This window comes from Stegostoma tigrinum, chromosome 7, assembly GCF_030684315.1.
Source record: "Stegostoma tigrinum isolate sSteTig4 chromosome 7, sSteTig4.hap1, whole genome shotgun sequence".
In the NCBI taxonomy this organism is placed as follows: Eukaryota; Metazoa; Chordata; class Chondrichthyes; order Orectolobiformes; family Stegostomatidae; genus Stegostoma; species Stegostoma tigrinum.
The window spans coordinates 73,998,653-74,024,970 of NC_081360.1; the positions used below are offsets into that span (position 1 = coordinate 73,998,653).

Sequence of the window (26,318 nt, forward strand, 5' to 3'; positions counted from 1 at the left end):
ATTGTGCTTAAACTTTCAAACCTCGTGGGACATTTTTTTTCTTTATTCATTCATGGGATGAGGGTGTCGCTGGCTAGGCAGCATTTATTGCCCAGAGGGCAGATAAGAGTCAATCACATTGCTGTAGGCCTGGAGTTGCATGTAGTCCACACCAGGTAAGGATGGCAGCTTCCTTCCCTAAAGGACATTGGTGAACCAGATGGATTTTTCCCCAACAATTGACACTGGATTTATGGTCATCATTACATTCTTAATTCCAGATATTTATTGAATTCAAATTCCACCACCTACTGTGGTGGGATTCCAACCCTGTTCCTCAGAACATTATCTGGTTCTTTGGATTAACAGCCCAGTGAATACCATCGCCGTCTCCAGCTGCAGCTGCTTACCAGTGTGCAAGATTTGTTTGTAAAACCAATCTTATTGCATCAACTTCAGGGAAGCAGCTGTTTTGATACCAAATTATAACACATGGCACAGGATTGTGTGAAGTAGCCATGGGCAGAATCCTTATGGCCTATGGTGGAATGTGTGGCAAAATTGGATGAGAAGTCTAGTGAGGGCCACCTTGATGCTGGGAGCAGCTCACACCATCTTTTATATTTTTCACAAGCAGTGGCGCTTGCTTGCCAACAGCAGGTTGCCAATTATGGGTGATACTTGTTTTTTCAATGTCTTGTTACTGGCTCAACTGCCTCAATAATATTCGGCTTTTTGTTTTACCAAGCTTGCTAAATAAGTTGAGAAAAGTCGACATGGAAATCAGAATGGATACTTCAGATTCAGCTTGTTGCTTGCTACAAATGATCTTCCTGTTGACCAAGCTGTTTCATAGGGCACAATCCAACCACAGGTACACTTCTTCCATGGACATTGGTATCTAGGATCTACCAACCCTTCATAACCATCTTGGCACCTCTCTGTAATACTGGTAATGTGTTTTGGAAGCACTAACCTGAATTGCAGAGCACAACATCACCAACTGGCACTGGAAGGCTACAGCAGGGACACTGTGCAATCATGGACAGGTGCCCAGCTCACAGAATGGACCAGGCTACATCTGAGGTCTGCTGTCTTAGCTCAATTAGCTTCAGCATCTAAGCCTTCCCCTGCTGTGCCAGTTAGTGCAGTCCTCAGTGAAGAGGGCATACAATTTGTGTAGTGTGCTTTGTCAATCTCATTGTTGCTCCCACTAGCTAAGACAGCAAACACACTGCATGTGCAACAAGCAAGCAGCCATGTGGGAACTAAGTGTGGTGTGTCAAAATTTGCAAATGACACGAAGAGGAGTGGTAGCATAAAGTGTGCAGAAGACAGTGAAAGCCTGCAGAGGGACATAGATAGTCTAAGTGAGTGGGCAAAGGTCTGGCAGATGGAGTACAATGTTGATAAGTGTGAGGTCAACCATTTTGGTAGGAATAACAGCAAAATGGACTATGCTTTAAATGGTAAAAACATGCAGCATGCTGCTGTGCAGGGAAACTTGAATGTTCTTGTGCTTGAATCGCTAAAAGTTGGATTGCAGGTTGCAGCAGGTAATTAAAAAGGCAAATGGAATTTTGTCTGCCATTGCTCGAGGGATGGTGTTTAAAAACAGGGAGGCTATGCTGCAGCTGTGTAGGGTCCTGGTGAGGCCACAGCTGGAGTACTGTGTGCAGTTTTGGTCTCCTTACTTGAGAAGAGATATACTAGCACTGGAGGGGTATAGAGGAGATTCACTCAGTTGATTCCAGAGTTGAGAGGGTTGGATTATGAGGAGAGATTGAATAGTTTGGGGTTATACTCATTAGAATTCAAAAGAATGAGGGGAGATCTTACAGAAACATATAAGATTACGAAGGGAATAGATAAGGTGGAGGCAGGGAGGTTGTTTCCGCTAGCAGGTGAAGCTAGGACTAGGGGGCATTGTCTCAAAATAAAGGGAAGCAGATGTAGGACTGAGGTCAGGAGGAACTTTTTCACCCAAAGCGTTGTGAATCTGTGGGATTCCCTGCCCAGTGAAGCGGTTGAAGCTACTTCGCTGAATGTTTTTAAAGCAAGGTTAGATACATTTTTGAACAGTAAAGGAATTAAGGGTTATGGAGAGTGGGCAGGTAAGTGAAGCTGAGTCTCAAAAAGATCAGCCATCATCATATTAAATAGTGGGGCAGGCTCGAGGGGCCAGATGGCCTACTCCTGCTCCTAGTTCTTATGTGCTTATGTTCTTATGCCTCATGGTCTTAGGGGAGTAGCCCTTACTGAAGCTCATGGAGACACCCGTCAATCAGGGGGACCCAGCAAAATAAGTCAAGGGCAACTTTAATTATTACTCCATGGGATTAGCCACAGTCAGGCGTCTGCTTCCGAGGATTCTAGGCAGGGTGTCTTTGTAGTGCAGTGAGTGGATCATGATGAGTTTTGTGTTTCACAGTGACTGGTCCAGGGAATAAGGGTTAACAAGGTTGGGGAAATGTACAGTTACCAGACAGGGGTCTGGGGCTGTAAGGTCACGTCACTTAGGAGATGTGTCCATTCATAGAAACTAAAGGAAAAGTTTGGTTTACAAGGATGCCGTTTACTGCAGGAATGAAAATCAGCAAGTTAGTCTTTGTCAGTAGGGGTGTGCAGGTTCTGGGGAAGGGAGGTTTATAATTGTGGAGATTGTGGAGGCATTGGTGGTGATCTCTGAGGAATCACTGCAGTCAGAGAGGGTGCCAGGAGTCAGGAAAATGACCAATGTAACACCCCTGTTTAAAAAGGGAGGGAGACAAAGGATGGAGAATTATAGGCCAGTTAGCCTACCATTGCCAGTCAAAAGATTTTGGAGCCCACTATTAAGGATGAAATTGCATGAGATTGAGTTTTCAGATAGCATAATGATAGGTGGTAGGACAGGTAATGTTCGGGAAGCAGAGAAGCTGCAGAAGGTCTTGGACAGGCTATGAGAGTGGGCAAAGAAGTAGGAGATAGAATATAATGTGAGAATGAAGAGCTTCTGACAGGAGGAGCAGTTTAGGACTCAGGTACTGTGTTCGATTGAGTTTGAAGGATGGGAGGGATCTGATTGAACCTGAATACAGAATACTGAGAGGCCTGGGTTTGAAGAAGATGTTTCCACTAGTAGTAGAGACTAGGCCCTGAGGGCACAGCCTCAGAGTGAAGGGGATGACCATCTAGAACTCCGCTGGTGAGGAATTCTTCAGCCAGTGGGTGGTGAATCTTTAGAACTCATTGCACAAGGAGGCCATAGTTGGGTTCATTTCAGACAGAGATATACAGATTTTACATTATGAAAGGAGTTCAAGGGTTAGGCAGAGAAAGCAAGAGAATGGATTTATGAAATGTATCAACCATGATTGAATGGCAGAAGAGAAATGATTGGCCGAAAGGCCTTATTCTGCTACTGCATCTTATGGCTCTATGGTGAAGGGGAGCATGGGGTGGGCAGCAACAATATTGATTGGGGTTGATATGGCACAGAATGGATGGGAAGAGGATAATATGGGTGGGTAGGTCATCCATGGTCGGGAGCATTCTAGCCTTATATTGAGACCAATGAATGATCAATATTGCCATGGTCACCTCATATAACAAATGTTGAGTAGGAAAGGTAGTCAGGTGGAAGCACATGGAAATGGATCGATTGAGGACCTGGTGAAGCATTGAGCCTGAGGGATTTACAGAATGGATGATAAAAATCACCAATAACCAAAGAACACATTTCAATCGAACGAAATGTTTTTTTTAAACCGAAGACTGGTGCAGGCTGAATAAACTGTGAATGAGTTATTAAACCACATAATAGTTATTGTGCTACTTAATGAACACTTGCATTCTGTTAATGAGCTGGAAAACAACACATTCAATTTTCTTAATGGGTCATTACAAACACGTTAACAATATATATATCCACATATTCACAACATATCGAGCTATTTAACTGAAACTACACTTGCATATTTCATTAAAAACATTTGGTATTGGTAATTTAAATATATATGCAGGTAATTTGTTAATAGCTTTTCCAAGTAAACAAATCTGTAACTTGAAAGGCTATTTAAGTGCACATCAGTAATTTTCTGAATTGCTTAAAACAACTGTAATTTAATAATGGCCTATAATAGTGGGAAGTTTCATGTTGCCGATAGCAGACATAAGTGTACAGCTTCAATCTGTGGATGGGTTATGATGATATTTTTATTTCATGGCATCATTTTAAGAATGTAGTCTTCCTCGTACAGATATGCGCTAAAGGAAATGAACACATATGAATTAATTAATGGTAAATGAAATATATTATGACAAACATTTGCTTGGAGATTGGCATGAATGCAGGTACACTAAATATTTATACATTAGGTACTCTCAAAATTTAAGAAAAGGTATGATTTCCCATGAAATGTTGTTTACGAATCTTATCTGGGAGAATTAAAAGCTCCTTTACATCCTAGGTGGAAATCCTTGTCCTGGTACCCATACTTTACAAGAATGGCGATCTTGTAATGAACATGGCTGCATGGTATTCTATTGGGATACATCACCATGGGGTCCTTGTACAGAAGATACAGCAGTGATGTCCCTCAATGCTACAATCAGTTGGAATAATGAGGCCACGTGTTCTGTCGGCATGCAGACTCGCCAGGTTCTTTGTATGAAAAGCAAATTTGGACAAGTTTCTCCCAAAAGGTATTAGTATTTCCTTTCTGGAGTAAAAATTTAGATGTTGTCAATAATAAAGAAAATAATTCTTGTTTTTTCTTGTCTATTGTAGAGATATAGTAAGTACAGTTGTGATTTATGAAGGTTGTTGCTGATCCACCACAATGTTTTCAAATCATTGACTCATATAAAACAAGAGCTCACTCAGAAACCCTAAACTAGTTTGATCTTGTATGAAGACTGGTATTTCTGTGCATTCGGCCTAACCCACAATGTTTCTCTCTCTTCCTTAGTATAACATTCTAAAAACAGCACAATGGAATGGAAACATCTACGGACTGAATTAAATTGTTTCTTGGAATTCCCCATTCTTTATTTAGAGTTCCCACAGACTTTTTCTTTTGGGCTTTACCAAATTTTATGCATACCCTTCCAAGTCCTCAGAAAAGAAAATTTAGCAGATTATGGCAGCATTTTTTGAGTGTTGCCCAATAAAATCAATAGATTAGCAGCTGAAGATGCTAAAATATTTGTCAGGGCTTTCAACGTGCACTGTCTAAACAAACTTAGGAACCTATGCAGGATGCTGAATGGATTCTAAAACCTCAGTTAAAAATTAAATGAGGGCTGCATCATTTCAGACAGCTTCTGAGATATGTAAATCCCACTGGATTGGGAGCAGGTTATTTTAAAATGGGCTTCAAAGATACTTGAAGACCTATTTTAAGGTATAACCTCTGTACATTTAATAAATAGGAGAATCAATACATAAAATGAAAATACACTTTTTTGTTGGAATGAATGAAAGTTTGCAGCTCAGGTTCTTCCACTTTAAATTCCTGAAGCTTTTGAGAAGATGTCTGGAAGATTGAGAACATAAGATGTTTTATATGGAAAAGCAAAGGAAATCAAAAACCTGAGTCAACTTGAGCTATCCTTGTACCCTGTTCAGAAACAACATTAACAGAGATAAGGGAATAAGTCATTTGCTTGTCCTGTTGATCAAAAGGAAGTGCAGAGCATGGAATAATCTGAAGAATGGGAGAAAAAAAATTACAACTTTCTAAAATAAATTGCACTAGAGAAAAACCAATCTGATGTTTGATAGTGTAATCTCCTGTTTCATTCATTATTTCCCTTTGAGTTTTGCTCTTTGTCTTTGTCACTGTTAATTGCTATTTGTCTGAAATTCTGTTCCTGTTTATAGGCACTTCCTCTGTGTCATTCTGCTCTTCAACTTTTTCTGGTTTCCTTCTGACTCTTTTGCTGCTCATATGGTATAATGCTGAAATGTGCCATCATCATGACAGCTTCCTTATGGAAATAGCAAGAAGGGTCTAGGCCCGAAACATCAACTTTCCTGCTACTCTGATGCTGCTTGGCCTGTTGTGTGATCTAGGTCCGAAACATCAGCTTTCCTGCTCCTCTGATGCTGCTTGGCCTGCTGTGTGGTCTAGGTCCGAAACATCAGCTTTCCTGCTCCTCTGATGCTGCTTGGCCTGCTGTGTGGTCTAGGTCTGAAACATCAGCTTTCCTGCTCCTCTGATGCTGCTTGTCCTGCTGTGTGGTCTAGGCCCAAAATGTCAGCTTTCCTGCTCCTAAAATGCTGCTTGGCCTGCTGTGTTCATTCAGCTCTACACCTTGTTATCTCTACACTTTGTAATCTCAGTCCTTTAATGACTTTCATCAGAAAGCAAAGTAAACGCAAAGAAGAGCACCTTAACTTTCAATTAGCCAGTTTGCAGCCTTTAGACTCAGTAGTGAGTTTGAAACGTCAGAACATAAAAAATATACCTACTTGTTAGGACAGCAGTTGTTAGTAACAAATCTGCTATTCCCATTTACATCTTGTTCAGAATGATCTTTTGTTTAGAGATAATGTGAACTGCAGATGCTGGACAATCTGAAGTAACAAAGTGTGGAGCTAGATGAACACAGCAGGCCAAGCAGCATCTCAGGAGCACAAAAGCTAATGTTTTGGGCTTAGACCCTTCATCAGAAAAGGGGGATAGGGAGGGGGTTCTGAAATAAATAGGGAGACAGGGGTAGGCGGACCGAAGATGGATAGAGGAGAAGATATGTGGAGAGGAGAGTATAGGTGAGGAGGTGGGGAGGGTATAGGTCAGTCCAGGGAGGACGGTCAGGTCAAGGGGGCAGGATGAGGTTAGTAGGTAGGAAATGGAGGTGCAGCTTGAGGTGGGAGGAAGGGATAGGTGAGAGGAAGAATAGGCCGGGAAGGCGGGGACGAGCTGGGCTGGTTTTGGGATGCAGTGGGGGGAGTGGATATTTTGAAGCTTGTGAAATCCACATTGATGCCATTGGGCTGCAGGGTTCCCAAGCAGAATGTGAGTTTTGTTCCTGCAACCTTCGGGTGGCATCATTGTGGCACTGCAGGAGGCCCAGGATGGACATGTCATCTAAGGAATGGGAGGGGGAGTAAAAATGGCTCGCAACTGGGAGGTGCAATTGTTTATTGTGAACCGAGTGTAAGTGTTCTGCAAAGCGGTTCCCAAGCCACCACTTGGTTTCCCCAATGTAGAGGAAGCCACAACGGGTACAGCGGATGCAATATACCACATTGGCAGATGTGCAGGTGAACATCTGCTTGATATTTACTTGTCCAATACCATCATTTTGCTTTGCAATATTGTCCTTTTTGTCATGTAATCCCTATTACCTTTCACTCAATCACAGATCTTCCCATTTATTCTTTCCTCCCCTTCTTCCTTTTCCATGAATCTGGAATTTTGGTTACATCTCTAAGTTTTTCCAGCGCTGCTGAAAAGCCATGAAAGAAATGCAAATTTTTTCTCTGCTCAGAGCCTGTTAGATCTGCTATTTCCTGCATTTTTTGCTTTTGCTTCAGTCTTCCAGCCTCTGTAGCATTTTGCTTCTGTAGACATTAACAATATTATTTAACTTAACTGTTTAACCTAGCTAATAGAAATTGATTGCATTTTTTATGGAATAGTTTCCAGTTAACAAAGCAGGCAAAATTAATTTTCTATGTCAAAGATGTTCTGAATAATAAGCATAATGTATTTAAGTTCATCCCACAGAATGTTTATTCCTGAACACATAAGAGAGAACTTATTTATTTAACATGTAATGGGGAGAAACAAAGATCATCACAATGACAGTCTAATAGTGACACACCAGCACTAATGGACAATACATTAAAATGTCATGGGCAATCTCTTAATCATATTGATGAATTTTCCAAATGCAGGCATCAGGAATAATAACTACAATGCAAAATGCTAGTAGGGTACAAAGTTCAGCTTTCACTTCCTCATCATTTGTTTTAATACAGGAAACTTATTAATACTATTAAATACAGTTGAATGTTGTCAAGACTTTCTGCTCAATTATTTTTATTTAAATTCATTGATAGCAATAAATTGATAAAGTGAGTTTAATCTGACTCCTGAGTCATGATTATAATGAAAATCCAGTACAAAATTGTACAATTCGTTTGAGAATGATGAGAAATACAGATATTGTTCGATATATCATGCTGAGAATTGATGTAGAGAACAATTGTCTGAATAAAAAGAATTACAATTCTATTAGAAAAGGCAAACAATGAGTTTGAGAATGAAGCAAAGAATGAGACTTGCTGACAAAAGAGGCATTTTTAAAGTTTTTTTTGTCTTACAGTCATCAGGACAATTCACAAGTGAACCAACATTTATTTGATCGACAGTTGATCAACGCAAAGCTTGGCTGTTGACTGTCAGTCATAATTAATCGATGCATTTTCCATGTTAATACTGCTACCTGTTGCAGTCCATTTGCTGAACATTCAGCACTCTTCTCTTATTTAGGATAGATATTCATTTTATTCTTGAATGGGTACTCTCGAGAATTGAGTAATATGAAAAGCCTCATCAAAATTTGACTTTTTCACCAATAAGACGAGCATTGTTCCATAGATCACTTTGAGAACAGGTTTTCATGAATCATTCCACACCCATAGTCCAACATTTTTCTCAAATTACTTTAGTGAACCACATGTAGAATTGTGGTGAGGATGTAAAACTAGGTTGAATTTGAATGTTCAATGTTCACATTTCAACTTCAGTTAATTTACAGAAAATTACTCCTTTTTGACTGAGGGAAATTTTTAAACTTCATTCATGGGATTAGGGCATTGCTATTTAGGCAGCATTTATTGCCCGTCCCTAATTGCCCAGAGGGCAGTTAAGAGTCAACCACATTGCTGTGGATCTGGAGTCACATGTAGTCCAGCCCAAGTAAGGATGACCGTTTCCATCCCTAAAGGGCATGAGTGAACAGATGGGTTTTTCCCCAAACAATCGCCAAATGATTCATGGTCATCATTAGATTCTCAGTTCCAGATAGCTATTGAATTCAAAGTCCACCATCTGCCACAGTGGGATTTGAACTCAGGATCGCACAGCAGTATCTAGGTCACTGGATTAACAGTCTAGTGATAATACCACTGGGCCATCGCCTTCCTTTAAACATAGACTGGCCTTTTAAAACCCAGTTAACATTTAACGGTTAACATTTTGAAATCAGTCGCTGCCACAAGTGACAAGTGATTCTCCAGAATTAATCCTGCTAAATTTACTGAGCTGCAAAATTGACAGGTGAGCATCTTCCTACTAACACTAACAGAACACTGTTTTTCAGTAACTCGGAGATAGTGAGAACTGCAGATGCTGGAATCAGAGACAATACAGTGTGGAGTTGGAGCAGTACAGAAGGTCAGGCAGCGTCAAACGAGCAGGAGCATCAATGGTTCAGGTTTACACTCTTCATCAGGAGCTGAAGTGTCAACCTTCCTGTTCCTCTGATGCCACCTGACCTGCTGTGTTCCTCCAGCTCTGCACTACATTGATAGTTGCTCATTATAGTGTATTGTACAATATAATAAGTCATTTCTTTGGAAATGACTGGACACATAGTTAAATCACATTACTGCCCATGTACATAAAGTAGTTTATAGAACCCCTACAGTGTGGAAACAGACCCTTCCACCCAATAAGTCCACACCGACCCACAGAGCACCACACCCAGACCCATTCACCTACAACCCATCTAACCTACATGTCTGCCAACTTTAGGCACATTTAAGTTGTCATTGGATAAGCATAAGGACGTACGTGGAATAGTGTAGGTTAGATGGGCTTGAGATCGGTATGACAGATCGGCACAACATTGAGGGCCGAAGGGCCTGTGCTGTGCTGTAATGTTCTATGTTCTATATGTCCCTGAATGCTATGGGCAATTTAGCATAGCTAATCCACCTACCCTGCACATCTTAGGGCTGTGAAAGGAAACTGGACCACCTGGAAGAAACCCACACAGACGCAGGGAGAACGTGCAAACTCCACACAGACAGTCACCCAAGGGTGGAATTGAGCCTGGGTCCCTGGCACTGTGAGGCAGCAGTGCTAACCACTGAGTCACCACGCCGCCCCATTTATGCTTAGCATATGATTTTAATTTGTGTAGCAGTCAATGTCTTGGATGCAACATGATCGGAAAACCTGAAAATCTGATTGGCTAGAATGAATTAATCTTTCTTGAAAAGAAAATTACCTTTGTATATTACTGTTGTGAAGTTCATTGCTTCTGTTAAGTCTGCTCTTTGTAACAATTTTGTAACTATGTAACAGCTTCTTGGTTTTTCATCTCTCCAAAAATTTCTAGGTGTCCTGAAAATACCAGACCTGAATCAGTTCGCCCATGCCTGTTACCATGTAAAAAGGACTGCATTGTCACCCCGTTCAGTGAATGGACACCTTGCCCTACTCAATGTCAACAAGGTAATTCCTTTGGAAAAATTATCCTCAATGGTGGATAAATACTTTAAGAAAATAACTAATACTGGAGAACTGGTGCATTTCTGGGTTTTTTATTGTTTTCTGCTCCCAGAACTTACACATCCCGATGAAATTATGTTACAAAAATCATATTGCTGAATAGCTTTAAAAAAACATAATTTTGCAGGGTATACATCTGTTCACATATTATGATAGAAATCTGGGGAGGTGGAGGCATGGTGGTAATATCACAGGATGAGTAATCCAGAGGTCCAGGTTAGTGTTTTATAAGCATTGTTTTAATCCCAGTGTGCCAGATGCTGATACTTAATTGAATAAAAACATTGAATTAAAAGCTAGTCGAATAGTGACTATGCAATTATTATTGTAAAACGTCCATTGTTCGGGAACAAGATGGACTGTCTACCTGCTCTGGGTTACATATGACTTCAGACCCACAGCAATGTGGCTGACTCTTAATTGCCTTTTAAGTGGATTAGCAAGCCACTCAGTTCAAGAGCAACTAAAGGTAGGCAACAAATACCAGTTTTGTCGTCAATGTCCATAGCCCATGCAAGAATGAAAGAATCATTTGTTATTGATATTAATCCTGTTTTCAGTTTCTTTAAGAAAATCTTTCTTTGATATGCAATAAACCTGAAAGTTAATTGATTCCCAAATAACAATTCACTGTCTTTCAGATACACGCACACACGTATATATGTCATACAACAGGACATGAACCTGTCTATAACTTTAAAGTAATGTTCCAACTGTTATTTTGGCTTGTAAGATTCCTCGCTTTGCTGAATTAAAAATTATGGTATTGTCGAACTCATTTAACATGCTTCAATGCAGTACATTAAAGAGGGTTTTTAATTTTACAGAGTTTTGCATTTTGGTGAACATTTGACCAACTAGGGGCATTTTTATCTGGATGTTCTTGAGCAAAGTAATATCGACAAGTTCAGAAACTTCTCTTTATGCTCATCTTCTGTAGAATGGCGTGGAGTCATTCCACTCATTTCCAATGTAACTAATGAAATTTACGTTGCCCCAGAAGTTTTGTTCAAAGTATTGATAATCATGAATCCAGAGAAATTATCACACTGCAATTCTGTAACCCCTCTGCAAAGGTCTCAAAATATCTATGCAGTCTGTGAATTTCATTTTGCATTAAAGATTTCATGTTGAGACTGATATAAGTTTCCTGGTAGGAAATGTAAGATTCAAATGTAGAAAACCACTGAAATAGATTACAGATATTTCTGGCAAAGCAAAATACAGTAGATGGAAGTCAAAACAAGCATAGCAGAAAGGTCATCACATTGTAAATCTTTTCTTAATGCTTTCAAATTTCACAACATCCTTCCAAAAGCAGGGAAACCAGAATTGCATGCAATATTCCAAAAGTGGCCTAACCAATGTCATGTACAGCTGCAACATGACCTCCCAACTCCTATACTCAATGCACTGACTGATAAAGGCAAGCGTACCAAATGCCTTCTTCACTATCCTATCTACTCATGAATCCGCTTTTATTGATCCCAATAAAGGTTGTCACAAAGGCATCCTGCTCCTTGTGAATGGACAATTTCTTTCCTGTTCTCCACCTTCTTGGCCAAAGCCATCAATTTCGTGTCAAAACTCTCAGAGCCTGCTGTTTTTGTATAAGGAAAGTGTATTGAGAGTGTTAATATTGAAGTTGCATTTGCTCAATCCAATCTCAAATCTTACACAGCCTTTGTGTGGGAAACAGTTTGTCTTGCACAATATTACGATGGAGACAGATGTAAAATACCTAGCTCCCGATTGTTAATTTTCATTGCACCAGTTAGTATCATTCAATAACTTTGTCCTGTAGGACAAAGGCGTCTTCATTTTAAGACTCTCTACTTCTGTTAATTAGGCAGCCCTGAAACTCAGAATAGTAAGGAGGAATGGTGGCAGGGAAGAAGCCACAAAACACCTCTGTTTGATTACCAGAAGATTAAAAATGTTGGCAGCACCGGTATCCAGAATGACGATAACTCTCTGCCACATTGCGTCACTTTTATGATTTTCTCATGTCAGACACAGGATTACAATGAATTGCTGCTCTTTCTCCAGCCAAAATGTACCATCCTTTTAAAAGGCACAGCTGGCAAGGAATCAAAACAAATTTGACCTCTTGCTCGCATATGACAATTTTATTCCTTCTGTTCAGCTCTGCAGCCACTGAACAACACACTTAATCCTGGCCACAAGCTATCATTTAAATTTGTAGACAATGCAGAGTTTGTATACTACCTGTATCAAAAGCAATGGGCTCCATTTAATGGCTCACTATGAACCTCAAGTTTGTTTATGTTTCTTCTCAACTGTTGTTGTCAATGGTTTCTTACTGAACATTACCAACACATTACAAATGAAAGAATCCTGTCACTACCAATGTAAGTCATAAAAAAAGGACAAAGAAAATTCATAATATGACAATTAATGTATCTCCTGTGGAACTATTGACTGGCAGTCACAAAATTATGGTCACTGTTTGTGCTGCTGCTTTTTCTCTGTTCACCCAGCTTTCTCTCTCCTCTTATTTCCTTTCTCATTCTGTTTTTGTCTCTTTGTTATCATCATTTCTCATTCTCTCTCCATTCTTTGGCTTCTGTTTTCAGTTGCCTGCTATTTCTTTTATAGTATTGTTGTTTTCATTCTCTTTTTGCATCATTTGCTCTCACTCTGCACTCATCTGTTTTGGCATTTGCTTTTTGGTAAGAACTGAATACAATGGTTAGTGCAAGGCGTGAACAGTACTGAGGGGGAGTTTAACTCTGAAAGTGAAACATTCTTTGAAGGTCATTGGTGGCAGCTAAATGGAAGATGAATTGAACATGGTGCACACATGTTTAAATGAGCCAATAAAGGAGAAGATATATGCCCAAAAGGAGAACATTTAATAGGTTTTAAATTAATTATATCAAGTAAAGGGCCTCCTAAGTTGACCTTGTCTTGTTAAAACTCTGATAATAAACTATAGTTGAAGATCTGAGTGTTGTCATACTATTTATTGCAATATGTGTCTATGAGGACTATAAGGCCTATAGCATATAATCTCTGAAATACATCTGTAGTTGAAAACATATCGATCTTATTTTCAATCACAATTTGTATTAAAAATGCAATAAAATTCTGCCAAAAGTATTTCAGTAGTTGTATTACATTTGAGCAAAGTTAAACGTACAGATCCCCCTTTACAATAACCCAAGTGAAAGGAATTCTAATTTGATTAGTAAACTCTCACAACTACTGGTTTACAATTACAGAAGTAAAAAGCTATAACACAGCCCCTTTAATTAAAGTCTTACTAAATGTTTGCACAGTGAGAATGTTGGCCAGGGTCTCTAGAGTTCTTGGTGACATTGACCTTGAATTTTGTTAACTTAACCGTGCACAGTGATTAAAAGTGCATAGTCTACAGCATCTATTGAAGGAACAAATTTGATTCAGTGAGTTCAACTGGATACGTGAAGGCAATTTGTTAAGTATTAAAATTCAAGATGTTCTTCTACTGGCAAATGAAGTCAGGCATTGCATTGCTTCCTTGTCTCTGCATACTTATGAATACTGGAAATTTTGGGCTGATGTAATATTAACTTTTACTCATTTGTCAAGTTGTTCTAGTCAAAATTGACATTTTATAGAACAAACTAATGTGTACAGTGAGTTAGCACTTCCTTTTCCAGGGGTACTGTGCAATAGATTAGCAAACTGGGATTTGTATTTTTGATTTTCCCTGCGGTGAGATTTTAACCTCAGCTGGACCATCAGGGAGAAACAGTGACTGGAAAATGCCTCTCCTCATACAGAAAATAGTTAACTGATTTGACAAATCATCCTGGGTCAGTACACAATTTGCTTAAATAGAATGGGCTGACATCAGAGATATGATTGCCCAACTCCGAGAGGGAGTATTTGTTTGTGCCGTTGGGGACAGTTTAAACTAAAATGGCAGGAAAACGGGACCCTAACCAAGGAGACAAGCGAGGGAAACAAGGGCAAAAACAAAAGAAAGAATGGGAAGTAAGAAGAGTGATAGGCAGCGAATTCAAGGGCAAGACAAGAATCAAACAGGGCCACAATGCAAAATGTTAAAAAGACTTAAAACCTTGAGTTTTTATGCACAGAAAATTTGCAATAAAGTGGATTAACTCATTGCACAAAGAAATATAAATAAGTCTGATATATTTGGGATTGCAAAGACATGGCTGCAGGATGACCAGTTTGCCAGATATCGAATTTTTGGAAATGACAGGTGAAAACAAAAAGGAAGTGGGGCAACATTATTGGTTAAAGAGGAATGAACACAATAGTGAGGAAGGATATTTGCTCTGGTGAAATCAAATGTGTACAAGTAGAGCTTAGAAACATCAAGGGGCAGAAAACAATGGTAGGAATTGTAGAGAAATGTGCAAGCTTAAATGTTAATATTAGGGAAGGCATTAAACAAGAACTTATAGATGCAAGCAAAAAAGGTTTAGCTGTATTTATTGCAGACTTTAATCTATATATAGATTGAGCAAATCAAATCAATAACAATACTGTAGAGGAGAAATTCCTGGAGTGTGTACAGGATGGTTTTCTGGACCAATATGTTGAAAGCACCCAAGTGGGCACCAGTCCATTCCTAGACTTGGTACTATATAAAGGGAAAGGTATAACTGGCAATTTAACTGTGCAAAAACCTTTAAGGCAGAGTCACCATGATGTGTTAGAATTCTTCCTTCAGATAGAGAGTGACATAGTTGATTCTGAGACTAGTACCCTGAATCTAAATAAAGAAAACAATGATGGTGTCATTTGCAAACCGGTTGTGATCAATTGAAGAATGTAATTTAAAGGGATGATGATGGTTAGGTATTGGTAAACATTTCAGAAGTATGTGGAAGAAATTGAACAGCTATTCGTTCCTAACTGACTTAAATGTAAAATGGAAAAGGTGGCCCAGCCATGATTAACAAGGAAATTTCAGGATAGTATTAGATCCAAGGAAGGGCATACAAATTGGCCAAATAAAGTAGCGGACCTGAGGGCTTGGGCAGTTTCAATTTCAGCAAAGGAGGAGTAAAGGATTGATTAAGAGGGGAAAATAGGGTACCAAAGTTAGCTTGCAGAGAACATAGACACTGCTTGCAAAAGCTTCCATAGATTTGTGAAGTGAAAAAATTGGTGAAGACAAATAACGGTTCCTTACAGCCAGAAACAAGAAAAGTTGTAATGAGGAGTAAAGAGATGGCAGATCAATTAAATACATGTATTAATTCTGTATTTACAAAAGAGAAAACAAATAACAGTCCCAATGACATTGAAGAACTCAGGGTCTACTGAGAATAAGGGATTGAAGGAAATCAATATTAGTAGGAAAATGGTATTGGGGAAATTGATGGGATTGAAGGGCGTTAAATCATCAGGGCCTAATCATCTACATTCTAGAGTACTTAAGGACGTGGCTGTAGAAATAATGGATTCATTGATTGACTTTTGAATTCTACACGGTCAAGAACAATTCTCACATATCAGAGGGTAACTAATGAAACCCCACTATTTAAAAATGGCAGTAGAGAGAAGACAGGGAATTGTAGACTGCTTAGCTTGATATTAGTCTTGGTAAAAATGCTGGAGCCCATGACCAAACATTTAATAGCAGAGCATTTGAAAAACAGTGACAGGATTGGCAGAGTCAGGAAAGTCAATGTTTCAGATCAGGGTCCTTCATCAGGACCTCTTCCGAAACATCAACTTTCCTGCTCCTCTGATGCTGCCTGATTTGCTGTGTTCCTTCAGCTCCATATTGTATCAACTCTGACTTCCAGCATCTGAAGTTCCTGCTATCTCCTTGACAGAGTCAGCATGGATTTATGAAAGGAGAATTATGGTTGACAAATCTACTGGAATTTTTCAAGGACATAACAGGTAGACTTGATAAGGGGAAGCCAGTAGATTTGGCTACTTGGATTTTCAGAAGACTTTTGATAAGGCCACATGTAGAGAATAGCATGTTAAATGGAAATACATGGCATTGGGATAGTGGAATGACATGGATAGAATACTGGTTGGTGGAAGGGAAACAAAGATTAGGAATAAACAGGTCTTTTTCTAAGTAGCAGAGGTACTATTGGTGTACCATATTGATCAGTGTTTGAACCTCAGCTATTCACAATGTATATCAATATATAGATGAGGGAACTAAATGTAATATCTTCAAGTTGGCAGACAACACAAAGTTTTGTGAGATGAGCTGTGAGAACGATGCAGAGATGATCCAGACTCATCTGGACAAGTTGAGTGAGTGAGCTACTGCTTGACAGAAGAATGATGATTTAGAAAAATTAGAAGTTATCCACTTTGGTAGCAAAAACAATCGAGCAGATTATTATCTGATGAACAATACATTGGAAAAGGGTGAGGTGTAACAAGACCTAGGTATCCTTGTACACCAGTCACTGAAAGTTAAACAGGCAAGTGGAGCAGGCAGCAAAGAAGGCAAATGGTATGTTGGCCTTCGTAGCAAGAAGATTCGAAGACAGGAAGCAGGTCTGTCTTGTTAAATTGTAAGGGGCCTTGGTGAGACCACTTACATGCAGTTTTGGTTTTTTTATCTGAGGAAGGATGTCCTTGCTATGGAGAGAGTATAATGCAAATTTAGCTGAATGATCACTGGAATTGCACAATTGATATATGAAAAACAGACCGAATCAGTTGGGACAATATTTACTGGAGTTGAGAAGAATTGGAGGAAATAACATTGAAACCTATAAAATTCTAACAAGACTAGACAAGGCAAATGCAAGGAGGATGATCCTGATGATCAGGGAGCACAGAACCAGGGATCACTTTTTAAAGATAGTGTGACTTAGTTAGGCCATTTAGGACTGAGATGCGGATAAATTTCTTCACCCAGAGTGTGGTGAGCCTCTGGAGTTGTCTGCCTCAGAAAATGGTTCAGACCAAAGCATTGAATGTTTTAAGAAGGCATTAGATTTGGTTCTTTGGGCTAAGACACAATCCAAGGGTATGGGGAGAAAGGAGGAGCAGAGTACTGAGTTGGATGATCAGCCAAGGTGATATTGAATAGTGGAGCAGGATTGAAAGATCACATGGCCAACTGCTGCTCCTAGTTTTGATGAATCAACTTTTTTTAAACTTTTTTTTTCCCTGGAGGACACCATATACTTTGCATGTACATATGAGTAAGGCTGGTAGAAGGAAGAATATTTAAAGCAAAAGGTTTTTTTAACTATACTATTAAGTTGAGTTTCTGGATGTGAGTTTGCTCACTGAGCTGGAAGGTTAGTTTTCAGACATTTCGTCACCATCCCACCTAAACAGATAAATAGAAAGCGGGACAGAACACCAGCACTTCACCGGAGGCTCACTGATGATGCTACCTAGAATGGTGATGAAACATCTGAAAACTAACCTTCCAGCTCAGCGAGCAAACTCACATCTAGAAACTATACTATTATTTTTCCAGCTTTAATGTCTAGCTTTAACATAAGCAAATTCTCTGATTATTTCCCCATCAATATGATTTTCTTCAGGTAATTCTTCCTCTGCCAAACAATCTCGCTACAGAATAATCATCCAGAAGCCTGACAATGGAGGACAGGAGTGTCCAGATACTCTATATGAAGAAAGGGAATGCGAAGCACGTCCTCCTTGTCCAATTTATAGGTAAGTATAACTAGACGTAAGAAATGGATTGAAACTTTAAATTTCACTGGCAGATGCTCAGTGGTTAGCACTGCAGCCTCACAGCACCAGGGACCCAGGTTCGATTCTACTCTTGGGCAACTGTCTGTGTGGAGTTTGCACATTCTCCCCGTGTCTCTTTGGGTTTCCTTTGGGCGCTCTGGTTTCCTCCCACAGTCCAAAGATGTGCAGGTTAGGTGGATTAGCCGTGCTAAATTGCCTGTAGTGTTCAGGGATTTGTAGATTAGGTGGTTTGCAGGGGAATGGATCTGGGTGGGTTGCTTTGAGGTTCAGTGTGGACTTGTTGGATCGAAGGGCCTGTTTCCAACTGTATGGGTTCTCTGTTCTATGATGATCTATGCTCTCTGTGTGTTGAAAAATTAATTATGCATTTAGAAAGCATAGAACTAAAAAAAAATGCTGCTGCATTACCACAGTTGCTACATTTGAAGCTACTTTATTGATGGTAAAGAGCTCTTGGAAATCCTGAGTTTGTGAAAGGTGAGATACAGGATGAAAGTTCTTTTTTGAAAGTGTGGTTCATGTTTTTTTTTGCACTCTCCTTTTCTCTTATGGCCTGTTTATCAAACTAATATAATAGGTCTGGAATTAGAAGTTGGGCCAAAGAAGTGCTCTTGGTGAGTACAGTATAGAATCATAGAAACCCGATAGTGCATATTGAGGCCATTCAGCCCATTGAGGCCGCACCAATCTTCAAAGACCATATCGGACCTCTAACTATCTCCATTACCATCTTTTACCATAGCTAACCCACTGAGCCTACACAACTCTGGATGCCACAGGGAAAGTTAGCATGGCCTATTCCATCTCATCTGCACATCTGTGGGACTGTGGGAGGAATCCAGAGCACCCGAAGGTTCTGTGCTTCTGTGAGGCAACAGTGCTAACCATTGATAACAAGGTGTAGAGCTGGATGAACCCAGCAGGCCAAGCAACATCTTAGGAGCAGGAAAGCTGATGTTTCGGGCCTAGACCCTTCTTCAGAAATCGGGGAGGGGAAGTGAGTTCTGAAATAAACAGGGAGGTGGGGAGGCGGATGGAAGATAGAGAGAGGAGAAGATATGTGGAGAGGAGACAGACCGGTGAAAGAGGCAGGGATGGAGCCAGTAAATGTGAATGTACGTGGGGAGGTAGGGAGGGGATAGGTCACTCCAGGGAGGATGAACAGGTCAAGGGGGCAGGATGAGGTTCGTAGAAAGGAAATGGGGGTGCGGCTTGAGGTGGGAAGAGGGGATAGGTGAGACGAGGAACACGCTAGGGAGGCGGGGACGAGCTGGGCTGGTTTTGGGATGCAGTAGGGGGAGGGGAGATTTTGAAGCTTGTGAAATCCACATTCATACCATTGGGCTGCAGGGTTCCCAAGTGGAATATGAATTGCTGTTCCAGCAACATTCAGATGGCATCGTTGTGGCACTGCAGGAGGCCCATGATGGACATGTCATCTGAGGAATGGGAGGGGGAGTTGAAATGGTTCGTGACTGGGAGGTGCAGTTATTTATTGTGAACCGAGCGGAGGCGTTCTGCAAAGCGGTCCCCAAGCCTCCGCTTGGTTTCCCAATGTAGAGGAGGCCACAACAGGTGCAGCGGATGCTGTATACCACATTAACAGATGTGCAGGTGACCACTCTCTCCGTGACTCCCTTATCCGCTCCACACTCCCCTCCAGTCCCACCACACCCGGCACTTTTCCCTGGAGCTGCAAGAAGTCTGCCCCACACTTCCTCCCTCACCCCCATCCCAGGCCCCAAGAAGACTTTTCACATCAAGCAGATGTTCACCTGCAAGAAACATCACAGCATTCCAATTATCACTGATTTTTCTTGTTTCACACATAATTCCATGTTTTGACTTCCACCACTTTACTCTGAGTTTGATTGCAACTGTTAATCATTTTCTTAATGAAAGAAACTTCCTTAACAGAGTTCTTATGTTAACTTTTGCTACTTCCTATTTATGGTCTCTTCTGCTGTTTCCCAATTTAATTCAAAATTCTATTTCAGAACAGACTTCTCCAGCTCTTTTACTACCTTATACACCTCTGCACTCTACCATCTGTCAGGCAGCGTCTTTTCGGTCATTCTTCACATCTCAAATCTCTAATCATCTTCATAATTCTCTCTGCACACTCTCCAGTGTTTAAATATTTCCTATTCCTTTTAATATAGATATGACAGCCAAGGTATGCTCTGACCTGATTACTCTAATCATCAAATATTCGTTCTGCTGTTTGGGCCATACAGTTCAACTTTTGGGCCATTTCATTGACTGCTGCTGTGCATTGAAAAAAGCCGTTGGATGTTGGGTCTACTGAGGCTCCTTCAGCCTTGCAATTTCAGTCATAACTGTGTTAATAACCATTCATGAAGTATGAATGTTACTCTTTATTTTTCTTTATGGTGAATATGTTGCCATTATATGTATTAAATTTAACCTGCTGTTGCTCTGTTCATTGTATGTAAGTGTTTTATCTCACTCAGGCCGCAATTTCTTCTTTCACTGTGCTCTAAATTTATCATTTGCTTGGGGCAGATCAATTTACTTGGGGCTTCAGAACGCAACTCACTGATATAAATGGGAGACAATACTTGTCTCAATATTGGAACCCTTCATCCTGATATTACCCATCTAACTAGTATCTATTTTGTTCTCTCAGACAAAGAAGGGTCTAGGCCCGAAACGTCAGCTTTTGTGCTCCTAAGATGCTGTTTGGCTTGTTGTGTTCATCCAGCTCCACACTTTGTTATCTCCATATAAATATGCATGCTTTTCCCTGAATGTGCACAACTAAAAGCTTAATCTTCCCTGTGGACTAAAACCATTGTGTTTGTGATGGTTGAATTGGGTTTCCACTTCCACAAAGAAATCAAGGAGAATAGTCAGAAAGGGCCTCTCTAATCAATGCCTGTATGGGTCGTGAATAAACGTTATGTTTTTTGTAAATATTATTGAAATTTTCTCCTAACCGATTGTGTTACTTTACAAAATGTAAGATTAATGATTCTCCAGTTGTCTGTCCTCATCAATGCCTCTGTGTGAGAAAAGAATATTAATTTCCCACAATTTCAGCCCCCTATTTCTATAGCACGTAAGCCAGAGTTCCTTGACGGAATTTAAAAGAAAACCATCTTAGGTTCTGTAGATGTTGACGAATAACTTATGTGATTACAGAAAGAATTATCTCCACCCTTTCTGATCACCACTTTAGGTGGAAAACTCATAAGTGGCATCACTGTATCTTGGCACCTGATTATGTCAGACAAGGAACAATTGGAGCAACAGAGGCCTGTGGCTCTGGTTTACAAGCCAGAGGTAAGATTTATTGTGATCTTTCACATTTTATCAGTGAACACTTGAGAGTTTTTGACAGATTGGTATGAATTTAAAATTTTCTCATTAATTGTCCAACACAAATAATCATGTGACAATATCTTAGTATTGTATAATAATGCAGCATGTTTTGCTACGATAACCCAAAGTGAATTGTTTGTGCTTACATTGAGGAACTATTCCAAATAGAACATGCTGTTATGAAAACGTTCTCAGACATTGTAGAGCTCTTTTTATTTTTCCTTCATTTTGTATTTTGAAACTGCAGTATAGTTTGATTTTACATTCTACCTTAGTTTGTGGATTTCCCTCCTTGTGCAGTAAGGTGTAATTTTATCAACTGGATTGAATGAGCCTGTTGTAGTTCTATAACATAGACATGACAAATGTTGCAGAAGGAGTAAAGACACGTTTTGATTGTGTGAACTTTGCTTTTGGAGTGCTTGAGCATTTAGTGAGATGGTTGATTCAGTAAAGTTTGCACCAAGTCTGACAGCTGACTAAATATTGTGCCCAGTTATTGTGACATAAAAGTATTGGGTGAACTGCATTCAGCAACTTTTGATCCATCCATTTTGTGGAATTTGATAAATGGATGTCTAATTAATTTTTTCAAAATTTATGTCATGTATCTTTAGGAAAGCTAAATGCCCTCTCTGTCTAACTCTGTGTGTGCATTTTGGTTTTCCCTCCAGAATTGAGGTCATGTTTGAGAAAAGGTTTGTGTGGCACATGATTTGTTCCAGCAGTGATTATGCTTGAGGTTCTTTGTAATTACTTTTATCTCCTTCTTAATCTGTTTTTTCTCCCCCTCTTGTCTTCTTGCCTGTCTATTTCTTACCATACCACATTAAGTTTCAACTGCAGTGATGCTTTGTAACTTGTCAGTCTGAATCCTAACCCATCATATAACTCTGCTGCCATCTCAGACTTGAATCCCATTCGGATAAGCTCAGATCAGTCTTAATTCCCACTCTCTTCACTTTCTCCAAATGGTTATGGAAACATTTGTTGTTAGTACCTTACAAACAGTAGCATTAAATATCTCGCCTTTCCTCAGCACACTCACAGACAAGCTCATCTTGTCTAACATTTATTCATCTCACTCCACTACCCACCTCTGTCCCATTGGATTGGATTCTGGATAACAACCACTTCTACTTTTAGCATTAACACATAGATCTTCATAGATTAAGGCCCTCGCAATTCTCAATTTTATTGCATATTAAGTCATTAATGTTCTGGGATTGTCAAAAATATATCACATGGGTGATTTGTCAATGAACCAAAGGATAGTAATACCCACCGCCTGCCTGACCAAAATGCTGGAGTGACAGTGTGGCCATTATCATTAAATCACTATATGGTGTCTTTTGTTATCCATGTTGTTCTTCTTTATTCTCCAAGCACCTCACTTTATTCAGCCCATTTCAACTGCTCTTTAAGTCCATATTGTCTTTCATCCCCTATTCCACTCATCACTTGAAATTGATAATGGAGATACCTTCCTCCAATCTCTACCGCTGCAATGGGCGACTTCACATTCTCTTAATAAGATTTAATTTCCATCTCAGTTTGATGGTTTGGTCACTTGTGCAAGTCCTGTTCCCTTCATTCCTCACTTGCTGAGTGAGGAATATACTTTGAGTTGCTTGAATCACACACTCTGTAATTTTCTCCATAAACTCACAGAACCTTCCATTACCTTCTTAGTTCTTTGAGACCTTGGTTGATGTACCCCTCTTCAACTAACTTTATTTTTATTGATTGTGTCTATGAATTATTGTTGGCTGTTTTATTGAAGGTTTACCTTGAGATTCAAATTATTGTTTTTCTTGTTGGAAAAAATCCTAGAATACGTATTTACCTACAAATCTCACCATGATACAATTTACATTATTGGATCATTTGAATGTAATGCAAAACAGAGAAAAATAATGGATGGTTCTTCTTGTTTTCCAGTTAAACAGTAACTGATTAATATTTGATTTGATCTGTGATACTAACACTTAACTGATATTTGTTCCAAAGTCTAGAAGGTTACAAAATAATTTACAATACAAGAAGTAAAGAGGTTAAAATACAAAGGCTACAATTATAGCCTTGTAAGTTGTAAACGTAAGTCCCTGCATATAGGGTAACAGGTTATCAGCTCATCAATCTTGAATGGCCTACTGGCAATATGTGTAAAAAGTCCACTCTTGCTCCAAGACAGTACTTAGGTCTTCCTTAAAGGTATTGAAGGCACCCTTATCTTTATTTGCCTAAAAGCTATCCCTTTATCTTGGTCTATGACTTAGTCTAAATGCCATCTGTTCTACTACTTTTGAGATAACATACACAGCATCTAACCTCTCAAATGCCCCTGAAACCATACAATAAAGCTGAAGAAAATGAATAAAACCTTTATTTGGAATTCTCAAAGGACATATGTTATTCGACAAGATTTCAATCTTTAGCTGTTTATTAAATGGCACTGTACAGATAAGGTTATTCTAAGATAGGACATAGAACATTACAGAACAGTACAGGCCCTTCGGCCCTCAATGTTGTGCCGACCTGTCATACCGATCTGAAGCCCATCTAACCTATACTATTCCATGTACGCCCATATGCTTATCCAATGATGACTTAAATGTATCTAAAGATGAAGGCTTTAATTTAAAATAGAGGCTTATAAAAGCACTTAGCCTAATTTATACATTGAGAGCAGGAAAAATCCTGCATGTTTAGAGAGTGTAGAACTTCCTTATTTCATATACCTATCCAAGTGGTAAATTATGTCCCATCATGAATTATTCTGGAGGCAAGCTTCCCCTTTTAAATGTTGGCATTATGTTCAGTGAATGTTCTCTATCTTTAAATATCAGTTGGCTCTAAGCACGGAAATAAACCATTTGTTCATTTCCTTTACCACTTCTCAGTACTAATTTCCAGCAATACTCAAAACTTACTATGACCTTATCTGAGATTTTTATGTTGCTACAATGACATTGCCATCTTGAGCTATTTTCTCATCTGGTGTACGTTTCTGATTAGCATTACATATCATGATGCAAATAAAGAAAGACATTAAATTAAAGCAACAATGCACTATCCCATCAAGAAATGATGAACTTAGAAGCTTCTCGAGATCCCCTTTCATCATCACCCATTTTATGTATACTCATGCTAAGTATTAATTTTCTCTTGCCCATTTATCCAAATTTCAGTGTTAAATTTCAGGAAGCAAACATTGAATTCTGAAAATTTAAATTCTATGTACATTTTTAATGTAATTTAAATCAGCTACCAGTGTGTTTAACTCTATCCCAATTTTCTCCAAGAAGGAGGTGTTAGTCCTTTGAGATATTATTTTGCTTTGCTGAACCAGATAAACCATTTCATTTGCTGTTGATATAACTTTGCTTTCCTTTGGTAAATTTAGTTCCAAATACGCTATGGTTATCTAATGCCAGTGGCTGTACCATATTAACATTATTGTATGAATAGATATTTGGCTTTTTCATGTTTTATAATTGTCTCCTAGTGCTATGCATCTTCTAGATGTAACCTATAGTTTTGCAGATATAGTATTCTTTCAATAATTGGGTGCTGTTTGTGTCTGTGACCTTTACTTGTCCCACAACACTGACACTGACTAATACCTGCTGTCTGTCTACTCTTTGTGTCTTTAAGGATGCTATGCCTTATAAATTGAATGGATATGATTATTCCCCTCCTCTCAGCATTTCTCTAACTCTCCCCTCTTCTTGCACAAACTTAGCACTTTCTCCAAAGTCAAATCTTCTTTGGACTATAATAATTTTGACAAAAATTCAAAGTACTTCCAGTAATAATTTTATTCCTTACTAATTCTGATTTTAAAGCCAGATATTACAGGGGTGCGGTGGCATAGGGGTGGGTGGGAACCAAAACATCAATTAGAAGCTGCCAAATGAGAAGAAAGTCTGGCCAGAAACAATGATGCTGAAGGCAGTAACAGTAAGCCCATGATGTGATCTCTGCCCCACACTGGGAAGGGAGTCAGACCTTTGGGAGCAATGGGCTAATCTGCTTTAATAGACTTGGTAGCAACACAAGCTGAATTACATGCTGCAGTACAGCATACATGCCCATGAAGCTGGCAGCCATCAATCCTGGACTGAGGTAAGTATGGAGCATTGAGTCAGGAGAGTTAGCAGTTTGCAGAAGGTGGCTAAAGGGTATCTGGACTGGCTTTGGACAGCAGGCATGAAGTAAGATATGGAAAGGGGCAGGTATTGTATTCAGGTGATGTGTTCCTGCTGTGAAAGGTTTACTGCCTTAAGGGATTACTTCTCTTCTTACCAGCCCTTTTAAAATCCTTTACTTGAAAAAGGCTGTCACTCTCACTGGGCTGCTAACATCAATCATATTGTGGTATGGGTTGCAAATGATCAATGTCAATAGAACCTTCGTTTTTTATTTACACATAGTGGCTGGACTGGTTATTTCAGAGTCTGTTTAACTATCATAATATCAGGCTGACGTCAGGCTTGGAAGGGGGTGGGGGAGGTCAGGGTAGACTAAATACCCAAACTATTTTAGGGGCCTGCTGTCCATTCCCATATTCTGCTTATTGGGTGTTTTCTACTGCTCTGTGGAGGTGAATAATTAACTCACTTATGGAGTCCAGTAGATGCTGACAGCTTGCTCCCTCAAAATATCTCCAATCTAAATTTAATTGCATGAAACTTCTTGGTTTAGGTACCTTGGCAATATTCATGTCTAGGTGGTCAAAGCTGAACAGATAGGCTCATTTTTTAAGTGTAACATGGTGCCCTA

The 26,318-nt window shown here is 39.5% G+C and overlaps 1 protein-coding gene across 4 annotated transcripts in view; it reads left to right on the forward strand.

Annotated features, from left to right (window-relative positions):
- The window catches only part of thsd7ba (thrombospondin, type I, domain containing 7Ba), a 922,022-nt gene that overhangs the window by 549,138 nt on the left and 346,566 nt on the right, over positions 1-26,318 (forward strand). For all 4 annotated transcript variants that reach the window (XM_048535033.2, XM_048535035.2, XM_048535034.2 and 1 more), the window contains 4 exons: positions 4,431-4,665; positions 10,321-10,436; positions 18,014-18,146; positions 21,391-21,494. In XM_048535033.2, the coding sequence (XP_048390990.1) occupies positions 4,431-4,665; positions 10,321-10,436; positions 18,014-18,146; positions 21,391-21,494 (588 nt within the window). The remainder of the gene's footprint in view (positions 1-4,430; positions 4,666-10,320; positions 10,437-18,013; positions 18,147-21,390; positions 21,495-26,318) is intronic.